The sequence below is a fragment of the Wasmannia auropunctata genome, unplaced genomic scaffold (genome assembly GCF_000956235.1).
Source record: "Wasmannia auropunctata unplaced genomic scaffold, wasmannia.A_1.0 LD335998.1, whole genome shotgun sequence".
Classification (NCBI taxonomy): Eukaryota; Metazoa; Arthropoda; class Insecta; order Hymenoptera; family Formicidae; genus Wasmannia; species Wasmannia auropunctata.
Window position 1 is genome coordinate 218,862 of NW_012026892.1, and position 25,139 is coordinate 244,000.

Below are 25,139 nucleotides of genomic sequence, written 5' to 3' on the forward strand. Positions count from 1 at the left end.
ATATTTTTTCTTTATTTATATTACAAAATCTCACTTTTTGCCATCAATGTTCTCCAATAATTAGCTGCCAAAGAAAATATTTAATACTTTTATCTAGACGAGACACATTTAAATCAATTTATATGCTACATATAGATTCGTTTTTCGACATTATAATAGTTTTCTATCAGAGTAAGTTAGTTAAGGCCGTTCGAAATTGACGTTAAACGTAGATCCCGTATATCTGCGTAAATTGTAAATAGCGCACTGCACCGCAGAAATGCGATGAGGTGACTACGCTCTGAAAAGAGTAGAAGGACTGACGAAATCAGAGTGAGAATTAGATTTTACCTGTTCCTCGACTTGAGTCTCTAGCTTTGAAATGCAGGCACAATGGACCTCCTCGATCTTGTCATTCTGCGTACCGGAGGTCGACGGCAGCGAATGCGGCGGAGAACCAACGCCGGATGTGCTGAGGCAGTATTCACCCTTCACTAGCCGCTCCTCCATCATCCGTACCTGAAATGGACAGGGGAGTGAGCAAGCGCTCAATATTCCTGTTAATGCTACACTTCCTGAAGACATCGACAATACAATTTACAAACACGCACAATATTATCGATCCTATCTAGATTCCAGCATCAATGAATCACCTGTTACCTCCACGAATTCTGTGACTAATTTGAAATCGCTCTTTCTTTAGTTCGAAGAAGAGACGTTTAAAGAGACCGTCAGAGTCATCATAAGTTGTAAATATTTGAAAATTTAACTCATCAAATTATACAGCAAATTTGTTTAAAACTAAATAGAGGATTATGTGTAAAAAGTTTATTATGTCAATTTGTATTTCTGAAATTTAATTCTTAAAGAGCTTTTTATTTTCAATTTCAACCGCTGGATAGTCTACATTTGATTGTTAAACCACAAATGCGTTACGTCGCAAATGTATAGAAATGCATTTAAATAGATAACATAAATAAATATTTCTAAACATATCTCCGAATATTTCGAGCTTCGCTACGTTTTTTTTTTCAATTAATTTGTATAACAATTTACGTAGGAAATTATTCATAGCCCATATACATTTTCTACTTCAAATAATCTCCAGCAATAATTTTGCTAGCAGAATAAGTATCCTCATCGCTAACAGAAGTCAACGAATCAAATAATTGACGGAGAGCTTTTGCTTTGATCGCAAATAATCGCAAATCAAAGCAGCAAATGCTTATCGGAAGATCTCGATCGTTCGACCGGAAGATATCATAAAGGATATTTTACGATAGCGAGTAATCGTGAGCGAAAGATGCTGAAGAAGACCATCGAAGAGAAAATCTGATCGTTCGCAAATAGATCGCTGATAAAATGCTAAATAATTAAATACTGCAGAGAGCGGACAGACAGTGGATAATCACGAATCGAGCGAAACTGTACGCTCCCCTAGAATACGCCCGTTGTTGAGTAATCCGTGTATCCCGCCGACTGTCGAGAGAATTCGAATTCCCTCTGCAATAACTGCAAATAATGGCGAACTGAGAACACTAAAAATAAAATAAATCTATCTGAGCGCGTTGGATTTGCGACGAATAATCGCGCAAGTGAGTACGGATTTACGAGGAGCGAAAGCTCACCACGCTTACGATCGGACATGTAACAAGCGAACATGCGGATCGAATTCGCACGAGTGCGTACGTCACATTGTGCTGCGTGCGTTACGTTGCGTTGGGGGAGAAAGTAGGATAGAAAGAGAGAGAGAGAGAGAGAGGGGGGGGGAGAGAGAAAGAGAGAGCTTTGTGTATGTCGGGGAGAGAACCCTTCCCGCATCATACGTACCGTACATCCGCGCGTGTGGCGTTTACACACGGTGTAAACGCGGCGGAGCAGCTGTCAAAAATCGATATCGCCTTAACGGCTCGGTTGGCGGATATATACGGTAAATGTCGCGAACGGGCGAGAGCGAGCGTTCACGTCCACGGCGACTAGTCGAAAGGGGACTCGAGAGAAAATCAATACGGGGAAATCCTCTCTCTCGCCGAATGTTTTCCCGGTGTGTGCCTCGTCGTCGCCGTCGTCGTCGTCGTCGCCGTGCATGGGCTACCCTTACTTATATCGATCTTTCTCCGTCTCTATATCTTCCTCGCAAACTTCTGGCTCTCCCGTGACCGACGACGCGTTTCCTCGCCCACGTTTCCGTTTTCTCTCATTGTCGTCGCCGACTTTGCGGTCGCAACGCGGCCCTTACGTGTTCACCGGCAAAAGGGAATCGACCTATGCCTTGGCGAGATGATTTCAGTTGCGTTTTCCGCGCTGCCTCTAAAGTGCAGCGCACGCTGGTTTTCAACGATTACCTAATTTAGAGCCGACTTTATGTCAACAAAAACGAAATTATCGTCCATCGTGACATTCCATTTTATTAAACGTTTTCATTTACGAAATCGTCGCGAAATATTTCATTTACAAAAAATAAATTGATATTTTAACAATATATTACCGAAGTATCATGTTCACTGTACAATATAATTATATATATGGAATTTTCGCGTTACGCGTTATAAATTTGATTGCATCGTTTAAGCTCTGCAAAAAGTAGATTATATCCAAAGCACATTATACGTAACTTAATCACCGGCCTTTTGGCGAAATACAGTTATTGCACAATTAAAAATTAATTTCATTTATGTTTTAAAGGTAAATTTGTAATTTTATATTTTATATGAAGCCGGGGTATAATAAAATAAAGTTAATGCAATGGAGAACTTCCGTAATCGGTGTCGCCATAAATTCCATTTGAACGGCTCTCGCAAAATCGGTTATCGTAAAATCTTACCCCTATTAAACGTTTCCATGGTAGAATATTATTTTCACGCTGCCTCTAACTCCTTCTCTCACTCCGGCGATTCGTCGGAAAATATTCATCCACGACGAGCACTCCTCCTCCAGACGATTCGGCCTGAGGATTCGGTCGGTGGCTGATTCCTCAAATAAGACTCGGGGCGCAACAAAAACGAGACGGCGAATCTCGCGGATGAACGCACGTGCGGAGAGCCAATTCCTCGTCCGCCCGCCGGTGAAGATCGAGCCGAACTGAAGCGAGGCGAACGGACGTACAACCCGAGTACATATAAACTACGCGGGGGTTTTCTAGAGGCGGTGAGTCACGTTGGCTCATAGCCAATGAGTGAATTTGTGGATGCTACTCGTATGCATGCACTCGGGACGCGCAACCACCGCGGGGTCAAGCCGATGACCCTGAGGCGAAGTGAACTCGCTCCCCAGCGATGCTGTGACGAATCGATCGGAAAAAAAGGGCTGCCGAGAAGACGCGAAAACGTGAGGAGTCAGCTTCTCAAACGTTTAAGAGCAAATCAACTCTATACGAATGTAAATGTTTGCAGAAAGATATCGGGCGCGTTCCAAATTTGTAGAAGATTTACAAGATTTGCAGATTTGTAGAATTACGTTCGATGTCGAATTCCGACAATTCGCCTAAAACTTGAGACACTCGTGGATACTTCAGAAAGAACTAAATTATGGAAGATGCGAATTAAAACACTGGCTCTATCCGCGAATGTTCCACCCGTTCCATTTCTCGGGACCGTCTTGAAATTTATCGATCTACTCCACTTCTCACTTAACGTATCCCGTTAGCGCAGGCTTAAAGAAAGTAGATTCGGAGGATGATGAAAACGATAATTCGTGCTCTTTGAGTGTTAAGCTTCGATAAAGTCGGAGTAGGGTTTCAACATGCCTACAGAGTGACTCATCTAATTTTTTACGATCCAGAACACTGATTCTTAGACATAAAAATCGTTAAACGTTCGTTAATGTTTCCCAGCTAATGTAAATGCTTATATTGCGTTACTTTTCAAATAATTGTTGACGAGATAAAAAGCGGTTAAAAGCGGTAAGGAAAACTGCATACCGCTTTTTTTCTTTTTTACAGCCCGACGCGACGACGACTGGTGCAATAAAAGCACTGGCGCACAATTGTGTCAGTGAAGATTCCCATGATTCGTACATTACAACGAAACTATTCATACATTCGAAAATCATATTAAATTCTGTGAAATATATATAATGTTATAAAGTTTACATAACGTTTACATATTAGATAAAATTTTGAAAAATATTATTTATTAATATAGTGTATTCACTGCATGGATGTGTTGGTCAATGTGCCTATTTGGCAAATATCGATTCGCTGTGCCACGTAGTTTCCCATGAAATATGTATGAACACATGCATTAAGACCATCTGCTATATAATAGCCGGCGAAAATATTTTATGAATAAAGGAAAAAACTGTCGCGACTTTTCATCATGAATATTTTTCGACTTTTTGATGTAAAATAACAGCAATAATATGCATTTCTCGATTTATTTCAATACATAAATTTACTGCATTTCAAATTATAAATCCTCCTACTACGATTTCTGGAATTAATTTTAATAAATTGAAATAATTTTCAATAAACAGATCCGTTTGTTTATTCATGTAAAGTTTTTAAATTGGACAAAAGAGAAATTTTCATGTAAAGAAAGTAGAATATTAAAATAAAAGTATCGAAATAAAAATAAGAGCGTTAATTTGATTTTTTCGATTGATAAGTATTATGTGCCTTAAGATGTAACTTTTCTTTGACAAACTAACGTAAGTGAGTGACCTCACAAAATAGGACTCTACAGCGAGAGACGCGCAGGCTGCGGGGAGAGAGGGACGAAGACGGCATCCTCGTTTTATTTAATGCGCGGATGTCGGCGGGAAGTGAGGATTACTCATACACTGGCCGTAAGCCAATTTTACACGAGACGCGACTCATTAAGTCGCTGTCGCAACCGGTACGTCGTGTTTAAGCACCGCTCGTTGTTCCCGTTGCGATATCTATAAACGGCGCGATAAATATCGTCCCTTGCTTCGATATAGCTACACTCTTGGGTACTAAAGCGTGTCTTATTAGGAATGAGACATAATAAAGTATATATGAGAATTACTTCTGAACTATCTCTCTTATCTAATATATTACGCTAATATTTTTCTAAGAAATTTTCTTCCAATTTTTTTTGCTGATCGAAAATACAAGCTTTTAAATAGATACATACAAATAATTAACGACACATTAATTAACATAACAAACTCTTAAATCCGGAAATGCTCCTGAATTACTGTATCACCGAAATATCTTATAATAAAGTTCTCGATTTCTAAATGTAACTTCGATTAAGGCAAATTTCAATGTTGCGACTGATGGAAAAATTGATGCATTAATATATTTGTATTGCCGTTAATAAACATGGAAACTATTAGTTTTGCAGTATACAGTAATTACAGCATCAAATCCAAACTCAACTCCAAACCAAACGAGATTATATCGGATTTAATTCGTATTCAATTGCCGATGAAAAGTTCAATTTTCTCTTGCACAAGAACGTCTCCTTTTATGCCAATTATTATTTGTGAATAAAAATAAAAACAATTCTACGCATGTGAAGTCTGAATTTTTCATAATAATCACATCGGTTTTCAAATAAAATTTCGGTCGATTCTAATACTCGAGGCCGTAAAATATCTTCGCTTTGTGTGCGCGAAGATGGGTCGTCGCGAGTTCGCGGGTTGCGTGAATAAACGAACAAGAAATTATTTTCCTGATTTGATTTAAAAGAGTGAGAACTCATCGGGAGATCACATCGGTTTTTTTTTCAATCCTCGGACGGCGCGGCCTACGTTCGTTACCTTTCATCGATGTCACCTGCCACGGGCCATAGTTCCTCGCGCACGGGAACGACGACTCTCGATGACGGCTTCGACGACCTCGACCTTCCGACACCCTACCGTGGACGCGCGCGATGTATCAACGGTCGTACAACGGCGAGGAACGGCGATCGTTTCCGGGAGATCGGCGCGGGGGTTGTAACCGTCGCCGATGCACCGTCGCGGATGCACGTGGTTTCGCGAGGGCGAAACTCGGGGTCATAACAAAACGACGACCTCGCCGGCCAGCCGCACGGCCATCTTGCTACTCTTATCACTTTTCCCTCTTTCCCTCCGCGCTTTCACCCTTTCTCCTTGCGCCCCTCTTGAGGTACCGACGGATACCGAGGGACACCGACGTATCTGCTAGTCAGTTAATCGATATTTCACTCTTTTCGTGAATATCGGTAACGAGGCGACCCCGCTTACCCATTTTTACTTTAATTAACCAGGGAATGAGAGAGAACTTATTTAAAAAAAAACGTGAAGAATTTGTTTTTTGTTTTCCTGCTAAAATTTAAAAAGTGCTTTGAAAATTAATTTTTATTAATCTTATAGTGTCACACACATATATAGATTAATTCAATATACTTTTTAAATAATGGCGATATCATCAACGGGGTTGCGAAAATTTACCGTTGCCTCCGGTAGGTAAATAGGGTTCGCGAGGGTTCGTAGGGATGTACCGTTCACGAAGGGGTGTCTCGGTGTCTGTCGGTAAAGCCAAATGTACGGGGATAAGAAACGCGTGGGGTCGCAGAAATGGTGTCGACTCGTCGTCGGTAAAAGAACCCTGTGCATGGTATGAAACGGGAGTAAACAACCCCGAAGGAACGTGAGGGTTGATAAGATGAAAGTGTTTCAGGATCCACCGCCGGATCCGTCACGTATCATTGCCCATCTCCACCTAGATGGGGGTGGAGATTAGCTTGCAAAGACAGATACGCACTTTTAATACGAGACTTAACGCATCAATTTAATATGAGACTTTAAAAAACAAAAATTTGTGTAATCTGATATAATAAAACAAAATAAATTTCGCATTTGAGACTTTTCGGCATTTTATGTTCCGTGCGCATTGAGCATATGTACTTTCAATCAAGAGATATCAATATATTCGCTCACCTTGTCTTCAGCTTCATCCGCCCTGCCCTCCGCCTCTAACACCCGCTGCTCGAGCTCCGAGAGCTGAAACAAAAAGCAGGATCGTTTTAGCGATACGTCACTTTACGCAAGATTGATGGCGTTTTACGAGATAGACAATCTCGGCTTTTAACCGTGATTCCATCCGAATCAGTCAACGTTAAACGCCGCGCGTATGTATAGATACATCTCCTCTTTTGCAATTGTTATTACTCGTTCTGTTGCACTTCGGTTTCTTTTATTTTCAATAAAAAGTCAGTTTGCGTAACTTAAGTTAGAAGAATTATTCGCGCTCTTATTATTTTCTCGTTATGACGTTATCAAAAACCGGTGACAAGAACCTTCAATATCGCGGTGACGCGTAAGAAATTCGATGTTCCCAAGGACGGAGAAAGTTCGACGTAACGTACAAGTAGTTCGATGTCTAATTTCGCGGGGGAAAGTTTCGACAAACTTGGTTAAGTCCACGGACGAGAGGCCACTACTGACTCGATGACAGTTTAATGGATACGATGAAGTTAAACCGGACTCGAGGACCAGCTCGATCTAGCCGAGATTGATACGCGTATAAAGTGACAATTTCGCACGAAAATCTTATCTAAAAAACGTATACGATATCTTAATTTTAGTGACAGATCTTTCAATCAATTTCAAATCTATCGATCTTCAAATCTAAGAATTTCAATTAGACTTATTTCGTTTTGGAACTTCTAAATTTGTCTTCGTAATTATGAATTGTTAGTATAAAAAAAATAATTAAAACATAGAAGTTTGTAATTTTATTTTAAATAACATTAATCCATATATCACTAATTATTGCTGCTTAAAAGTATTTCGAACAACTCTCGTTAATTTTCAAAATTTTAATATTACTTTGTGTGTGTGTGTGTATATATTTTGCGCGTGTATCTCGAATGCAATCTTCTCGTTTGAAAGGCGCGGTTTTTATGCGGTACTTCGTCCCGTCGTGATATCACCGAGCAACGAATGATCGTCAGCTCCGCCACAATAACAAGAGCAGTCGGCGAATATAAAGAATCCGTGGTTCCTCCTCGCTCGGGCGAATAAAGCGGCCGTGTAGCGCGATCTTGTCTTTTTCGAGGAAGATGGATCGGCGGGAGGGGAGAGAACGAAGGGAAAGGAAGAGACGCGAGCTGCAGCGCGAGGCGAGGAGCGAGGGGGGGCCGGGATCTCATCAGGGTGAGCGCAGTTAGCAGCATCTGGCGTCGGAGGGAAAAGAAAAAGGCAAAGGGCTGTCGAGGGAAGAGAGGGCCACAGCGCGGAGGAGAAAGCAGTAGAAACGTTCCTCCTAATGCGGAGGGGAAGAAAATGCGCGCACTTTCTCGGCGCGTTACACACACTCGACACGCCGCCGCCAGAGAGGGAAATTCGCCGATGTAGGGCGGGTGGATGACGGGAGAACGACTGGTACATTAGCCGCAGGGAGGGATGCGCCACCGGGACCTCTCAAACTGTCGTCAGTGCGTAAATTCTGCTTTTTGCGGCGGGACGAGATGACACCGGAAGGTATCTCGGCTGATCTAATCTGCGAGATTTCGCATATGCGTTCCATCTGGTATCCTTCGGGTATATATGAATCCTTGCTTGTATCTACCCTGTATACATAATTCTTGACGATCCTCTGGGAACCGCGATGGAATTCTCGCCCAGCGATATAAGCGTTAGATTCTCGATACGTTGCTACAAAAGTACATGGAAATAATGATAACAACAACTTTGCCGCAAAAGAGGTTGTTCACGTGTTCAACGGATATTCGGGGCTTCAGAGAAAGCGTTTCTTTTTTGGGGGTGGAAAGGAGAGTAACCTTTTTTTTCCATGGCCAGTAGGGTTTCCCATAATTTATAATCCAGGTCCACGCATAAAGCATGGAGGGTGGAAAGTCGCGTAACGATAACACACCCTCTCGCATTTCGATCGTCGGAAGATCACGCGCGCGCGCACTTTGCGTCGGGACGTCGCGAGGATTGGCTCGTTAATGTTATCGGTGGCTCGCGTGACGCGAGACATAGAGGCCGGTACTTTCTTGAATTTCGTTCGCTTTGTACGCGGAAAATTTATGGCCGGTTCCCGATGTTGTCGCGTGCGGCCGGGGAGAATCACGGAAAGTACGGACGAGGAAGGAGCGCTGGGGCGGAAAAGGAACGATCCGGTTTGTTTTCTTTTCCAGGGGCAAGAGAAAAAACCCACAAGAGCGGAAATTACTTCCGGTTACGTGATTTACGTACTCCCCTTTCTCTCCCTTTTGACACGCTTCTGGATTGTTTTTAAATGCGGTTGCGATGGTAGTCTTTAAAGGAAGTAGATGAATTAAAAGCGATATGAATAGTTACGACACATCTCGCAAAAATACGGACGTCTAGTTTTCAAATCCGGAAATTGCTCTGCGATCGTTAAATTGTTTCCTGTTTCTATTCATTTCTATCTATTCACGTTGATCTATTGTAGGAGAGAACCATCGCGAATAAATTCTTTATAGCACCAAGTGAATTCTTCCATACTGTATTTCGTATTTCAATGTAAAAAACCTGAAGAATTATATTCGAATCGATGATAAATTTTGTATTATTAATCATCTCAATCAATTATTTATAATTGAATTACTGCTACGAAAATTATAATAATTAAATTATTCCACCGAATAAGTTAAATAAAAAGATTTTAATGAATTGAACGTTTGCATAATTAAAAGCAGGGAAACCTCGTTATTTACAACGGATAGAATAAATCATTACCTTTTTCTGCTAACGATTGATTCAATTTTCCTGCTTGTTACGGAAAAACCGTGCTCTGTATCGAACACTCTCTCGACACTGCTCTCGGCACGGGAGAAGAGTAATGGCCGGTGGAATTAGCTCGACGAAAACGAGAACGTATAACGGTTAGCACCTCGTGCGTTAGCGTTTCTTCTTCTGCGGTACCGCAGGGCGAGTGCACGACCCTTATTTATAACGAAATCCCGGGGTCGAGAAGCCGGATCGCTCTCCCGTGCCTTGTATATTAAACTATGCCAGCCCCTAGGAAAGGGGTACACGAACGTACGGACGGTTTCACCACGAGGGTCACGAGCGAAGGAAGGGAATTATGTCGATATGGCGTAACCGAGATTCGCCATTTGATTCACATCTCGCGATATCAACTTTCATTTAGACTTCCTTTAACATTATCGGTAGACATGACGAACGAAACGTCATAATATCGCGTTCATAATCACCCAGACGCTTTTAAACTCGTAATTTTGTAAGTTAACCAAATAATAGGAGATAATTTTACATTCTAATGAAGAGCAAACGGTATAGAAAGGTACATATTTAATATATTATATATTATTTTTGTAAATTTAGTAACTTAGTGACGTAACATGAAAGATAATAATAATTTAATAAATTTAATTAATTCAATGTTTAATTTTATATGTCTATTATATCGGTGTTTTAATAAATAATACACATGTATATGTATAGAAACAAATGATACAAATATGCTACAAACTTTTGCAAAATACCAATACCTTTATTTTAGTATTAATTATACAAGTATATGTTATTACTTTAAAACTATTTTCAATCAAGTTTTTCAAATTTATCTTTCTGGAATAACAATCTAATATTAACGAAATATCATCTTTCTGAGATAACAATCTATATTATTAACGTGTCCGCGCGCGCGTTCTTCGCCGCCGTAGGACACACTCCGAGTGTTGAAGAGGAACAATAAACGGGCTATCGTCCGGTCGAACTAATTCTCGTATCTCTTTATTATCGCGGTCGTAACGCCGCCGCCCGTCATCGTCACGTAACGTTGTCGCGGACGTTAGTACGATCGCCGTTATCGTTATTGCACCCGCCGGTGCATCCCGCCGCGAGAAAGGGTCGCGCGCGCGCGCGCCTACGTGCCCAATTCCCGGTGCAATCCGCGTAACTGCGACATTTATTCGCGGGACGACCGATGGAAGTGCCCGGCCGGCCGGTACACGCGCCCCATACACACAGGATGAAAGCGTCGCCTGAAGCCGTCCGCGTCGTCTGAATCATCGTTACGAAGGTGCGCGAAATTTTTTCGTCGGCTTACAGCAGCCTTACACTCTTGGTTACACGACGCGATTTCTCCCGTCAAACGTTCACGACACCGCGGTTCAACGCGTTTCATTGATAGTGTATGGAGTTTTGCACGTTTTTATACAATCCTGCGTCTAAAGCTCGCTTTACAACTGTGTAAGCATAGTTGTAAGTAGTTACAGTTGTAAGAAGTGACCAATTATAATCGAATATTCTCCTTACATTCGATTATGATTTATCAATTCTTACAACTACAATCATTTACGACAACGTTTACACAATTGTATCAGACCTTAATAACGATATGACAAACGGAGTGTCTAAATTCTTAAAGAATTTACGTATACTTGTACTTCTAAATAATATATTATTATTTTCGACGTAATATGGTTTTAGAATCGTTTCATTATGATGCGAGGCTAAAGTGACCCCATCATTCGACGATATTTCAGCTAAGTGTTTATAAGCCGGGGGAGGGGGAGGGGGGAGAATACGTACAGTCGTAAAAAGCTTGGAAACTACTGACTTACGTGGAGACACAAGTGGCGCGGGACTGGTTTTGATGTGTCGCCGTAACGGGCGACCAAGTCGTATCACCCCACAACTGCTTTCTCTCGTCATTGATGAGAAAAAGAGGAAAAGAAAGTTCGGGGGCTGGGGAAATAAATGGGAAGCGTCCTAAACGAAACGACAGAATGATCAGAGGTGATATAATCAGGGCTGAATCTTTTATTAGTATTAGCCTCATAGCTATGGTTCGCAGTCCATGAAATCTTTGAAGTTCACGTAGAAAAAAAGATGACGAAAGAAAAAATCGTAAGAAAAACAATTCGATTAAAACTATAAAATTATATATAAATTATATTGATACAAACAAAATTATATTCGCCTAACACATCTTGCAGAATATAAAAGTATGTTTTAGGTCTCAGAAATGTTCGAGGAGGGAAACAAAATATTATTCAAAAAATGAAAAAAATAAGACAGAAACAATGCAATCAAAACGTCAAAATTATATACCGATGTAATTATATAGGATTGAGTTCGTTAAGTCGTGTCGTATCGTATGTTACGGCTTTAGGAAGAGAAGTGCCCAAGTCGAACGAAGATCCAACCCTGAGTGTGTATCAGCGACAAGCTAACACGGAGGTTACAGGAAAACGGAACGCGGGCAGAGGAGACGTTCGAGAAATCGCTTAGGGCCGAAGTGATGGCCCCGGCACGAGATAAAGAAAGAAGCTAGTGCCTTGTAAAGCTCGTAACCCAGATGCGTCCCGTGTGTTTTATTGCCCTTTTACGCTCCACGGCCTGGGGGGTGGGTATAGGGAATGGTGGTGGATAGCGGTCGTTCGCCGTCGTTTCTCGTGCGCGCACACATACGATCTTGCAGGGAAGCGCGAAATCGTGCCGTCGACGTTTTAGCTGTACGTCACCGGCGAAAAGTGCGGAAAAGTTCGCTGAAAGGTGCAGCGAAACTTCCGCCGATCGCCACACCGAGAGTCGTCGCTTCTCACTAGCCGACATTGGCACCGCGCCGAAGTTTTATCCGGCCACTTAATAATTTCTTGACACAATACTGGCGCATAGTTCTGATATTATATATAATAAAGCTTTCTCAATACGTTTTTGTTCTCAACATGTTCTCAATATGTTTCTTTGTGTTACCAATAATATTATAATATAATAATCTTAATCAATAAATTTATGTACTAAACTCGCTTAGTCCATATATTATATATTATATGCCTTCTCTTCTGAAATACTTATTGATTTTGATAAAAAAAACCGGTTGCATAACTTCCTGTCGGAGGGCAAAGTTTTATACAAGCAATTTTTGGTAGAGAGATTATCGTGATCAATCATATATAAAATTCGTTATCTGCAAAACTTATCCCTCGTGACGAAAATATTCCCTTTCCCGACGTCCAATTACAACAAGAATATTCTCAACTTCTTTTTATTCCCTTCGTCTTCCGTGTACCGCGAGAAATCCACCCTGTCGACGTCAGTGTGTTTGACGGCCTGCAGGATTAATATTTTTCGACCAGTCGGCGATGGAGGCGGCAAAAGAGAGGGTCGATAATACGCATCCTTGCCGCAAAACGGAAAGCCGCTTAGGCCAGCAACCGCGACCGAAAAAGCTTTCTGCCAAGGGAGAAGGCTTTCCCTCCTACGACCGCCGCTCTTACGTCCCCGTTGCGGAACTCGCGGATGTCTGTTCGGCGATAAAGCTCAGGCGTCCCTTCTCGCCTTCGGTACGTTTTCTCGCTTAGCCCGGAAACTTGGTTCCGCCAGAGAAGGATCAATTTATGCCTGGGTGAATATTGTGAATCAGAAAAAGAAGATCGGATATAATAGGTACGATGAGATTCCCCGCAACTAAAATTTCCACAGCGTTCGACGATGATAAAACAAAAATGAGTTCATCGTCGTTTCCATAGTCAAATAAAAGTCGCTCGAATGTCGATTAATTATAACGTAATTGTAAATATTAATACAGTTGTAAGATTGTAAGTAACGTTAATTCGTTCGGCGACTTGCGCGTTTGCTTAAGGACATTAGCGAGAAAGTTTTCCGTTATTCTCGTGTGTCCTTTACGGCAAACCCGCCGTCTCATTCCGCCCAGCGTACCGATTGCGACCGTGGTGTAATAAAATTAAAAAGAGACCGGAGAATTGAGATTGGAGTCGAGGCTTGCGAGCCGAGTCGCGCCCGAGACTTGTCGCTCAAGACTCGCGCCGGCCCGCCCCCCCCCCAAGAAATACTAATTACAAAAGTAATTACAGCAGTAACAGTAGACACGATAAACGGCATTATCCCGTGCGACAAACGTAATTGCACGGTAACGGAAGGACAATTAACTGCTCCATTTTCGCGGGCAAACGGCGCGTTACCGCACGTACACGCGCGCGCACGTGGTTACACGTACGTAGGTACGTACAGAAACACACACACGTACACACATATACGCATATATGCGCGACGTTATTTAAGCTTCAGTTTACGTTACCGCGCGACGCTTACCGGGCGCATCCTGCTATGCAAATGCGTGTTGAATTATGCATTCCGTCCGCGAGTTATAGATACATCCCGCGAGCGGAAAACGTGAGCGCCGAGTTATTATTCCGTAACCCTTCCGCTAGGGCCGCGAATTCATTTTGCATTATAATTCCCGAAAGATTGCACCGGTGGTGGACGGATACCGGCCGCGCCGCGCCGGCTTGATATTGCGCCCGTTGCCCAGGGCGATCCCACAATCGCGGCGCGACGCGACGCGACGCGCAACAACGCAGCCGCGGTCTGAAACTGGCCGAGAAATTAACCGGAGCGTCTGCGCGATTTTTTTTTCTCCCCGATCGTTTTTCGACCGTGAGCGGACGTTTGAAGTTCGGCCAACGAACCGATGATTCAGCGGCCGCGAACGACAATTTTCTGTCGCGCTCGACGATTATTACGAGAACGAGAGCCGTTAACGAGGGAGGAAATGTGCGCCGGATAAAAATGTCACGCCGTAAACCTATAGCTTTCTGGTAGCTTTTTATTTGACATTTATTCGTAACACTTGTGCACGACGGCAGTATGATATGAACCTAGCTGCATGCTAGGTTTACATCTGACATTTGTTTCCCGACACTTGTGCCTGACAGCGTAGAACAGTGATATAAGCGATGAAGAATTTCTCTCAGATTGTATTACAATGAGAGAATGCTAGCGGGGGAATTAATGGAAACGTCATAAAATTTAGCTCAGACAACGAGATAAATGACATTTCCTGTTAATTCAAATTAGACACATTTAATTCAACTAACGAGATTTCGTTTAAATTCTTCTCAAAACAATTTAAATTGTAAATCAAGTTTTAAGAGAAAGAGAGAAACAGAGAGAAAGAGAGAGAGAGAGAGAGAGGATGAAAATCAATTCTTGTTCTTCTATTAAAACAAATAAAATTTGTAAAAATTAACTTGAAAGAAAGAGAAAATTGATTTTTTATTTAAAAATAATTTCTTCCATTAAACATGCGTATAAATTATCAAGTGTTTTCTCTCCGTTCGAATCTTTCACATCTTTTTTTTTGTAGTAAGTAATGTTAATTGAGGTAAAACATTTTCTTTGGGTAGAAGAAAAACGTACTGATTTAATTGCTAGAAAAACTGGTTTCTCTACCGTTTCTCAGCGCTTTTTCGGACGGTTCCGCCGAGGTGGCCATTAACGTGCTGCTAGAGAACTCGCTTTAACCCTACACGCGGCATATACACGGCATATCCACACGTGTGGCGAAGTGTGGACGCTCGCTAAGTGGTCCATTCAGCGATGCCTGACGGAACATTACAGGAAGCCGCAGCTTAAAAACTCGCTTCCCAGCGCCAGTCTCTTTTGTCCGAGACTGTTCGGATAATCTTTCCTCCTTACGGGAAAAATTTCGCTGCGCTCAGATAAGCAAACACATGAGAAAACCATCGCCCAGGCTTATACTTGATATTCTCGAATTTCGAGCTCGCTATCTTAATCAAACTTTCATGACTATACCTTCTTAAGGTTTTTTCGATATATTATATTCGATATATTCAATGTAAAACATTGTATTAAGTGAGTCTCAGATCAAAATTCGTCGAGACAAAATGCATCCGTTTACAGACTTCACGCAAGTAAAAATTCTTATTGTAACTTTTATCACAAAAATAACGCGACAAAACAAAAATATATGCTTCAACTTTTGTCTGTATAGTACTTGTCTGTATAGTACCGCGTTTTATAAAAGTTTGAGGAACAAATTGAGTCGCTCATGAAACTACTTGTACGAAATGAAAGGGGATTGTGATTACCTTGCGAAGCATCTCCTCGAGAGATTCCATGTCCAAGGCGGAGTTATTGTTTTCGGTGTGTACGGGTTGCATTATTGGCAATGTATCAATACCACTCTGGATGAGTCGCTGTAGTCTTGATGAGAGAATTGTACTCGTGAGCACTAATCAAAATCGTTCGGCTGCGATGATTTCATCGAATGTCATAAATATCGACGCGGACGAAACTTATCACCTCGTGATCACCATTCTTTCTCTTGCGCCACACTGACCGTCATAATCGAAACTGTGTTCACAATAGCTGTCTATAGACAGACAGATATGCGGTAGATATGTTCTGATATGAGTCTAAATGCACTAAAAGTCAGAAGTTGTTATTACATTTTCAATAAAAAATAGTTATTTAATTACCACTGACAAATTTAAACTTATAAAATATTCAGTTTTACTTTTTAATTTTAGATTTTATTTGCGATTATTAAATTTTCTTGAACTAAAATAAAAAGATTTTCTTGACCTAAAATAAAAAGATTTAATATTTTAACTTGTTATATTCTTGATTTTATATAAGTAGCGAATATTCAACCAAAAACTTTTATCACATTATCGATTTTTACACGTGTATCTGGTTGCTGAAACCGCATTTTCTGTGGACCGCGGTAAAAGAGGTTTGAGAAACAGCGGATTAGAGAGCCGAAAAGGAGACGCTGCAAAACGACGAAAAGGGAGGGTTAATCTTTCGGCGGGGGCGAGTGAGACCTGCCATCGTCACACGGCGTCGTCATCGAGGACTGTCGAGAGCGTCGCTCTCTGCACGACTATTTTCAGACGTGGGATATTTTTAAGCCTCGCTTTGGGAGTCCCGAAAGGCGCGATTTCCAGAAGAAAGAAACGCGCCGTTTCCTGCCACCGCCTGTCGCCTTTCACGATGCAGTTAGTCGGTGCTGCACTTCACGGACAATCGAGAAAGAAAATATGAGGGGGACGATGCGTGCGCGCGTTCTCAGAGAGAATGTGTACGTTCGTTTTCGACTAATTGAGACACAGGATAAACAGAAAAAAATGTATTTCAAGCCCGACAAAGCGTCTCGCTCGAAGGATATTTTAAGCAATTTTCATGACACTGCAATGAAATTCCCTTTCATTGCAGTACCTCGCGAAATACATAAAATAAATAAAATTAAAAATATCATATTAAAAATATATATATAATAATAAATAACAAATCAGTGTCATACGAGGTATAATAAAAATAAAATTTGCTTCATCTTTCTCATAGATTTCATTGTTATTTATATTCCATTAAATCTAAAATTGTATTTCTCTTCGGCTTGTCACAGAGTTTACCGTAAAAAGCTTCGAAACGCAATATTTAATTTTTAAAAACGTTTAAGATAAATTCTTCGATTTATCACAGAATATTAAATCTCTATACTTCAGTATCGAAGATAAATTCAGCTCGAGATAAAAAAAAAAGAAGAGATGCTTTTTCTCTGTACAGGCGATTTAATTATCGAGCGGTTACCCAACCTCCGATCGGATAATTATGGATACACGTAACTTTTTTCACATTGACTCTTTTTCATGTGCGGCCCGGAACGTGCTGGTCGGAATACAGCCGCGGCGGTCCTGTCGACTTCTAATTTTCGCGAACCGCCGACAGAAGGATCAATATTTATTTTCTCTCTCGATAATACCAATCGCCGAGAGAGAGAGAGAGAGAGAGAGAGAGAGCGAGCGGCGCGGTTCACTTTCGCCGCTCGTCCCTCGTTAAAGTTCGATTCGATCCGATATTTGGTAAGCAAATAGAGGCCGGATCACCGGCGGCGGCAGCAAACCTGCCTGCCGCGCAATCACACGCCGTAAAGAGCCGAAGAGTATCTAAAGGACGAAAGTAGTTCACGCAGAAAGTTAGTTTCCGCAATTTCTCGCTGCTTGCTCGCTCGCTCGCGCGCGCGCGGTAGTTTTATTATTTTCCCGCTCGAGATAAGCTCGCTCAATGTTGACTGTAGCGACTTGTGCACTGGCTGCAGATCGGCACCGATTATTGTTACGTCAATATAGTTAAACAGGTGAAATCATCGTAAAATTAAGCGAACCAGTCACGAACCTAGGTAATTTCCTAAACTAGAAACGAAATAAAAGAATACGACCGGACGATGATTAAAGAGCTCGTTACATTTACATAAAAAAAAAAACATTTACATCAACTTTTATTATTAGTTTCTCAATGTTGCAGTACAAAAGATGATCGATTCTAAATTGACAAACAAATCTAGCTTTAAAATCAAGAGCCAAGTTCCGCAACATCGCCCATCTCTATCTGTGCGCAAGAAAAAGTAGATAGATAACTAAATAAAGCTTGACTTAAGCCCTTTCGAAAGTACACTCGCGCTCAATTAAAATGCAAAAGCCGGCGAGAGCGCGAACGCGCGCGTTAAATACTATACACGAGCCTTTCAAGTGCTTCCTAGCGCGTTGACGCGAGTCGAGCGACATGTGATTTCGATCCAACGAGATTTTTGTTCCATTCACGAGCGTCCGTGTCTCGTCTCTCGTCCCTTTATCGAGTGACATTCGTTTGAGCCTCTAACCAACGACACCGGCGAAACGGCGCGCACACTCGATCTATATATCCCGCTGACCCATGATCAAAGCTTAATTGAAAAAGAGGAGGCCGGTCCTCTGAATGCACTGGCGACTGATACCACCTGGAATAGATACCGCGTTGGCTTTTACCGCTCTTGTAAGCGGATATATGGGTTAGCGCTTTGATCAAAGGGCGAAAGGGCTAATTTAAGTGGGGGGGGGGGGAGGAAAAATCAGGAAGCATTTTGTACAGCACAAAACCGATAATTAATGAAACAGTCGGGGCTCAGAACAATAATAACCTAAGCCGAAAAGAGCATTCAGAATTTTCAGAGTCTGTTCCGCAGACGTATTGTTCAAAGTTAACTTCTTATCCTCTGTACAAATATAATTCAATAAAATATTTAATATAAATTAAAATTTATTATGCTTTTCCATTCTTTAATAAGCAAATGTCAAAATTGTAAACTTTTAAAATTATATAAAATTAAAAATTATTTAGAAATAGAATATTCTGTAAATTTTTCACGAAAGCGAAAAAATATTTTTTTTCTGCCTCGTCTGACAGTATTTTTTCAATTTTTAAGATTGTAAGTTTTGATGAAACATTATATAACAGATTCAAATTGTGTGTAAAAAAACGAAACGTGTAGCCTTAATTATTTTATCGTAAACATTCCTGAAACCCGGTCTAATTCTGCGATCTTTAATTTTCCTTTACCCTTATTCCCGAGATTTATCTCGCAAACAGACGTTTAAAAGGGGGAAAAGATATTTATTCCAGCCGGAAAATTAAATTCCTTTAAAAACGATAAGGGAAAAGGCAAAATGAGTGAAAATACGAAACAAAAGGTATAACATTGAATTAATGATGTAAAGAAATATACGGGAATAAGGGTACAATAAGTGAAGGCGATGACATACAAAGATTGTAATGAAATTTTCACGAAGTGAATTGTTCTTACAACGCCTTATATTAAAGCGAAACGAATGGATTCTAATCCCAGAATTAATTGTGTAACAAGTTCTAAAAGTAACTGCACGCACAAACTAGGACAAACTTTTGATTAATTGTAGTACAATGCGGCGTGGCTTTCTATACAGGGAGCGCGACGGAATTAACAAGTGAAATTTTAATAAGACAAATCGGCAAAAAAGTCAAGGAAAATCATTTATTACAGCCTCTTTCAAGTTTCAGTACATTTTTTTGTGTAATTACGTTCGGAAATAATACTCTCGAATTAAGAATCTTGTTAAAGTAAAACTTATTCTGAACTAAAAGAAAAACATATATATTTTTACTACTTATAGTATTTCTTTCCATATTATATATTTTATGGTATTTATTATCACATATTATTCGTTATTATTGATTTGTTTTCTAAGAGTTTGAGACTTGTTTCGCGAGAACATGTTTATTTCATAATACAAGTTCAATATTTCTACTGAAGGGAAAAATCAATTCTGAATCAAATAATTCTATATATTAATATTACTATAACTTTACTTGTTGATTATGAAACTTGGAGTGTATCGCACTTTATCGATGCCAGAATTGAAATTATATTATAATTTATTCTTTTCGACTAGGCGTACAATGTGCTCCAATTTCCAGCGCACCATTTATAACGGTTTAACAAATCCTTCATGCAATCTTTCCTCAAGAGAGATTCGATAAGACGTCAACTTTCATGAAAATTAAAAAGAATTAGCAATATGCTCGGATAATAGCACGTTAGAAATATTGTAGCGTGAAACACTGTGTTCGTGCGTCGTAAATCGCTATCGTATTTGCATTCCGATTGAGAAAGATACGCGGGCTTTTCTTGCGCGTGCATTAGATGCACTTACCGAAGCGAAACACTTTTAAAGGTTCTTTTTATAATATTTTTTATTACTGTAACATTTCGATAGGATAATTAAATAAAAGGAATTTAGATACGTGAATTTAACATACGTCATAATAATTTATGCTTTCAAAGTACTTTTGAATGATAAATTTAATTAAATAATACAGTTATAAAACAGTAACATATAAAATCATCAGAAATATATCTATCCAATCTCACAATTTATTATTTATCTGTGTTTATATAAATTGGTATTTGTTATATTATTAATATATTGTTATATTATTAATTTAGTATTTCCGTTCAGACGTCGCGAGATGTTTAAAAAGCGACAATTACCAGTGTCATATTAAAACGGTATTAAAATTGCATTAATTGGCTCAATGTCGCACGAGAATAGCCCGTATGTACTTTGTAAACTAAATTAAACGAAGTTATCGGGACTGAAAGCTCTCTTTTGATTTCTCGTTTCGTTCGGCGTGATTTAGCCGCTAATTGACGTCGCCTTGGTAGAAAGAAGTTGTACTAATTGCTTTAACATCGCCGTTCAAACGCGACCACTCTAGAAACGAATGTCCAATAATGCGACAAAGAAGGATAATTTAGTCTAAGACGACTTCTCGTCTCTATGTGATTTTCGTATATGATGACGATATTACATGGTGATTGAGATTTTTATCTAAAGTGAAACGCATTTGACGTTCTTTGAATGAATTACCGTCATTTGACTACATGATAGTCATTTTCAACTTAAACTAAGCACACCGCTTACAGAATAATCGTGTTTATTGCCCGACCTAATACGGCTGCCGGCCTGTTTCAGAATTCATTTAACAGTATACTAATTCTTGCATTAAATTGCGACTCATAATCATAGTGCTTCATCTAGATAGCTTTAATCCGATTACGTTCGTTGGTAATAAAAGAAAAAGTGAATGGAGGTGATATAACAGAGTAAAACAACGTAATCGATTCAGAAAAATTGATTTGGTACGTTAAGTAGAAGTTAAGTAATCAGAGAAGAGCAAAAATGTATAATCGCTAGGAATTGTATGGAACAATAATTTGAATATGTCGTATCCGTGTTTCGACGGATATGGTTTTCACTTTCCAGCATTTCGTTACACTCGTCGAGATTTACATTTCCGTATTTCTCGAAAGGTCGCAAAGATCGCTGGAAACTCCGCGGTACATATTTACAAGTGTACTCCAGATTTCGAAGGTAATTTCCTCTCTCCTCCTCACTGCCCTGGCGTGTTCCGCTTCAGATGACAGGTATTGACACACCGGGTTTGACTGCCATTCACGCGGTAACGATCGATCCTCCCCAAATTACCGTACCCCTTTGTCCGTCATGCACACGCACACGCACTTATCATCCCCTTTCCCGATAATTTACATAGTAAAATACTACACGAGGGCCGGAGATCTTTCCGCGGCCGTCAAGCGCGACGCTGCCGCGGATCGATGTGACGCGGGAATCGCGGGATTTTACGAAATTAATCCCGCGTGTCAGCGAGGGAGGAAGAGCGAGAGAAAACGTAATGCTCCGATCGCGTTTCACGGACCACTGAGGGGAAGTCACGTCCGCGTCGCGGTCGCAGCGGCGATGTCGGAGTTGCGTCGGGCGCATACGTCACATGCGCGCCTTGCGCGCAACGCGGCATAGTGCGGCGTGCGGCGCGCGGCGCGGCGTGGCGCGACGTCGTCGTCCGCGTCGCCGTGTCCTCGTCGACGCGATAGCGAGTGGCACTGGTACTCTGCGTTAGAGGGATGCGTGAGCATTCGTAAAGCGCCAAATCCGAGAGGTCTCGGATTATACGAGCCGGCTTATTCGGCCCGGAAACTACTGGATAAATACGGAATTATCAAGTTCGTGCGAGGCACTCCTATTAAGTCCTGCTTTAAAATTACGCAGCTTCTTGAAAAAGACTTGAAAGAGACTCGAAAAATACGTCTCTATATGGAGATTAAAGCATAATGAATTAATAATGACTGTTTGATTAATAAAAATTACTTTCCAATTAATAAAAATTGTTTAAAAACCACATTGTTTCTCTGCATTAACGCGTGTTTCAAAATACTACAACGAAAGTGTTGCGCCGTTTTGCGCGGATGTTTTCGCAATACCCATATAATATGCTGTTCTTATATAATATTACAACGGATAGACAAATGAACGAATTTTGTTCTGACACGATGATTTATGCCCACGCAAATTTGTCCCCTCCCAATAACACGATTCCGTGTATCTCCGCCGTATACTCGTGTATCTTTATTGCTGTCGTTCCATCTCGCCGATCCAAGACATGTATCCGTGCCACCGGAAGTATCCATTAGACGGAGAAGGAACTTTAACGGTCTACGTTCGTGTCAACGTTGAACGCCATTGGTTACGTGATACTTGAACGTTGGCGATGCATTCGTGATAGGCCTCGTATGCGAATCGCCGTGTAATAAAGTGTGTTTTACCGATGATCTCGGAGAGATTTCCTCTTAATGTTTGACGAGGTAGATTACGGCTGAACGTGACTGCCGAAAATAAGTCATCGCGCGGCGCGCGCGCGCGCGCTCTCAGCTTGATTAATCGATTCCATCTAGATGAATTAATCCGGCATAGCATCGTTACGTAGGTGCCATTTGCGGACGATAGTTATGTCGGGAATTTTAGTGAAATTCCCAGTGACCGTAATAATTTCTAGGGCCCTTATCGCATTATCGCGATAGCGTGCGCCGCAAGTTTGAGAAAGTTCTTCATATACAATGCGCCTTCGAGCTAATCCAATAACATACGCGACATCCCGGATCCGCAAAATGTCTCTCTCGACTATAGAGAAAGAGATCAAACTAAAATTGAACAGAGATATCGAACAAATATCAAATAACGAAAATCAAGTAATCCGCGAGATTCTAACTTTATTAGAGTGTAAATAAATAATGCTTAATTGTCAAATTATTCAATATGTTGAGCGACAAGCAATTGCGCTCTTAAGTGTAAAATGAATAATGCATCTAAACTTATGATTGAGAAAAGTATAGGCTTCAAGATTAACATATTTTTTTTGTAAAAAGTATTTTAATTGAAAGAATAAACTGATTGTGAGAATGAAAGATTAGTTCTGTTAAAATATGAGGTTTTTCTGATTGATTTAATTTTTGATTAGTTCAAATATATTAAGTTATTCAACTGTTTTTTCTTCCAATTCAATTTTTAGATACTATATGTACGGTGTAGATTGAATCGATGTAAAAGTAGAGAAGGATTCCCTCTGGTTTCTTAAAGTTCGCCTAAGTGAATTTTGGTTTGGGAACAGCGATAGACTCTCAGAAGGTCGAAGCCTCTTCCTTCGAGGAAGGCGCCCGTCGCCATCGCTCACAAACAAAATCAATATTTAATTTTCCGGACTTTTATCCGTGGTCGAAACTGCAAGGGAAGGAAGCAAGGAAAGTCGGGCGGAAGGAAGGAGGAACGGCAGAAGAAAGCGGGGAATCTTTAAAACTCGATAAGGTTCGAGAAAATCGAGGTCGTTGGAGCCCTTTCCGAATCGGAAACGATCTATTCACGCGCGCATTTACAAATACGCACGACTACCCCCGGTGTATATACTTTAAACAGCATTTCCTCGCGAACGTATTCGTTGCCCTATTCCCTGGCTCGCGAATAAAAATAGCTGCTGATTTTCCAAAACTTGGATAACATTATAAGAGGAATGAGACCGCTGAAAACCGCTTTTTATGTATTATACGCTATTGATAGGAACTAACGCAGTTCCAATTTCGAAAATTCATTAAAAAAGGCGAAATAATATTTTAGAAAATACTTTAAATTATTTAATTTATTTAATTTCATATATATTAGCAGTAATTATATTATCGTAATATTACATATACTGCTAATGCGCAACAATATTGGCACACAGAAATCAGAAATTACTCTCTCGTATCCCAATATATATACATATATATATCCTCTAATTTACTTAAGTCATGTACGTAGAGCAGTTATTTTGAGCAAGATCTTAAATTTCTGTTTCAAAATGGATATTAAAATCTCGTAGATGGATCAAGCTGATTCACTTTCGAGATATGCTTGATTATGTTTGCCGTCGTTACCACGAAAATGGGAAAGCCGGAGTGACTCCATAACATTAGCTCGTCCTACCAAATGCAAATTTAATGAGGCAGAAAAGATTCCACTTTCTTATCGGAGACTACCCTGCTGGGTGGCTTTGTAATTATATTAGACTTTGTTATTTGAATTTTTGCGTTATTCTATAATTAAAATTTCAATTATGCAACATTATGCATAAGTATAATTGGATGTAACGAGGACAGAAATTATTCTGCTAACGCTCTTCTAACGATTATCTTAAAATAGACGCGAGATCAGGATGACAGAAAGGGACGTTTGCGGCGACATCGCTCGCATATAAAACAACGGTATTATACAGACGGAGTAGAAATTCGCGATTAGACGTATTCGAACTCAGTTTGGCGATCCCGAGAGAATTTCCCGGCGTCTGCGGCGCGTGCCGAATAACGTACGAGCAAACCCGACCAATGACACATCATTCGTCTCTATACTAATCTGAGTAAAAGAGATTAGATATACAGCCGCAGCCATTAATTCAGCACGGAGATACATCTCTCTCCCCCAAATGTCTGATCTTCTTTACGTTATATCTTCCCACTGTCTGCTAAAAACGCGAGTGAAAATAATTTATTTGCTAGCATATAACACAAATTAATAAAATGTACAGCAAGTCTATTATTGAATATTATTTCACAAAAATTAGTACGTATTTTTTTCAATAAAAAATGCAATCCAAATTCAAACATTGTCAATAACAGAATAATATTCTAATAAAAGTAATTATCTATAAAATAATTATATATTGTAAATTAGAAAATAAAGTAATATTTGTGTTCCAAGATTTTTTATGGCTTACTCGAC

The 25,139-nt window shown here is 40.3% G+C and overlaps 1 protein-coding gene across 3 annotated transcripts in view; it reads right to left on the minus strand.

Moving 5' to 3' along the window:
- LOC105453546 (uncharacterized protein CG43867) overlaps window positions 1–25,139 on the minus strand; it is a 65,257-nt gene that overhangs the window by 12,835 nt on the left and 27,283 nt on the right. For all 3 annotated transcript variants that reach the window (XM_011695598.1, XM_011695599.1, XM_011695600.1), the window contains 2 exons: window positions 6,850–6,912; window positions 331–498 (listed from right to left, as the gene is read on the minus strand). In XM_011695598.1, the coding sequence (XP_011693900.1) occupies window positions 331–498; window positions 6,850–6,912 (231 nt within the window). The remainder of the gene's footprint in view (window positions 1–330; window positions 499–6,849; window positions 6,913–25,139) is intronic.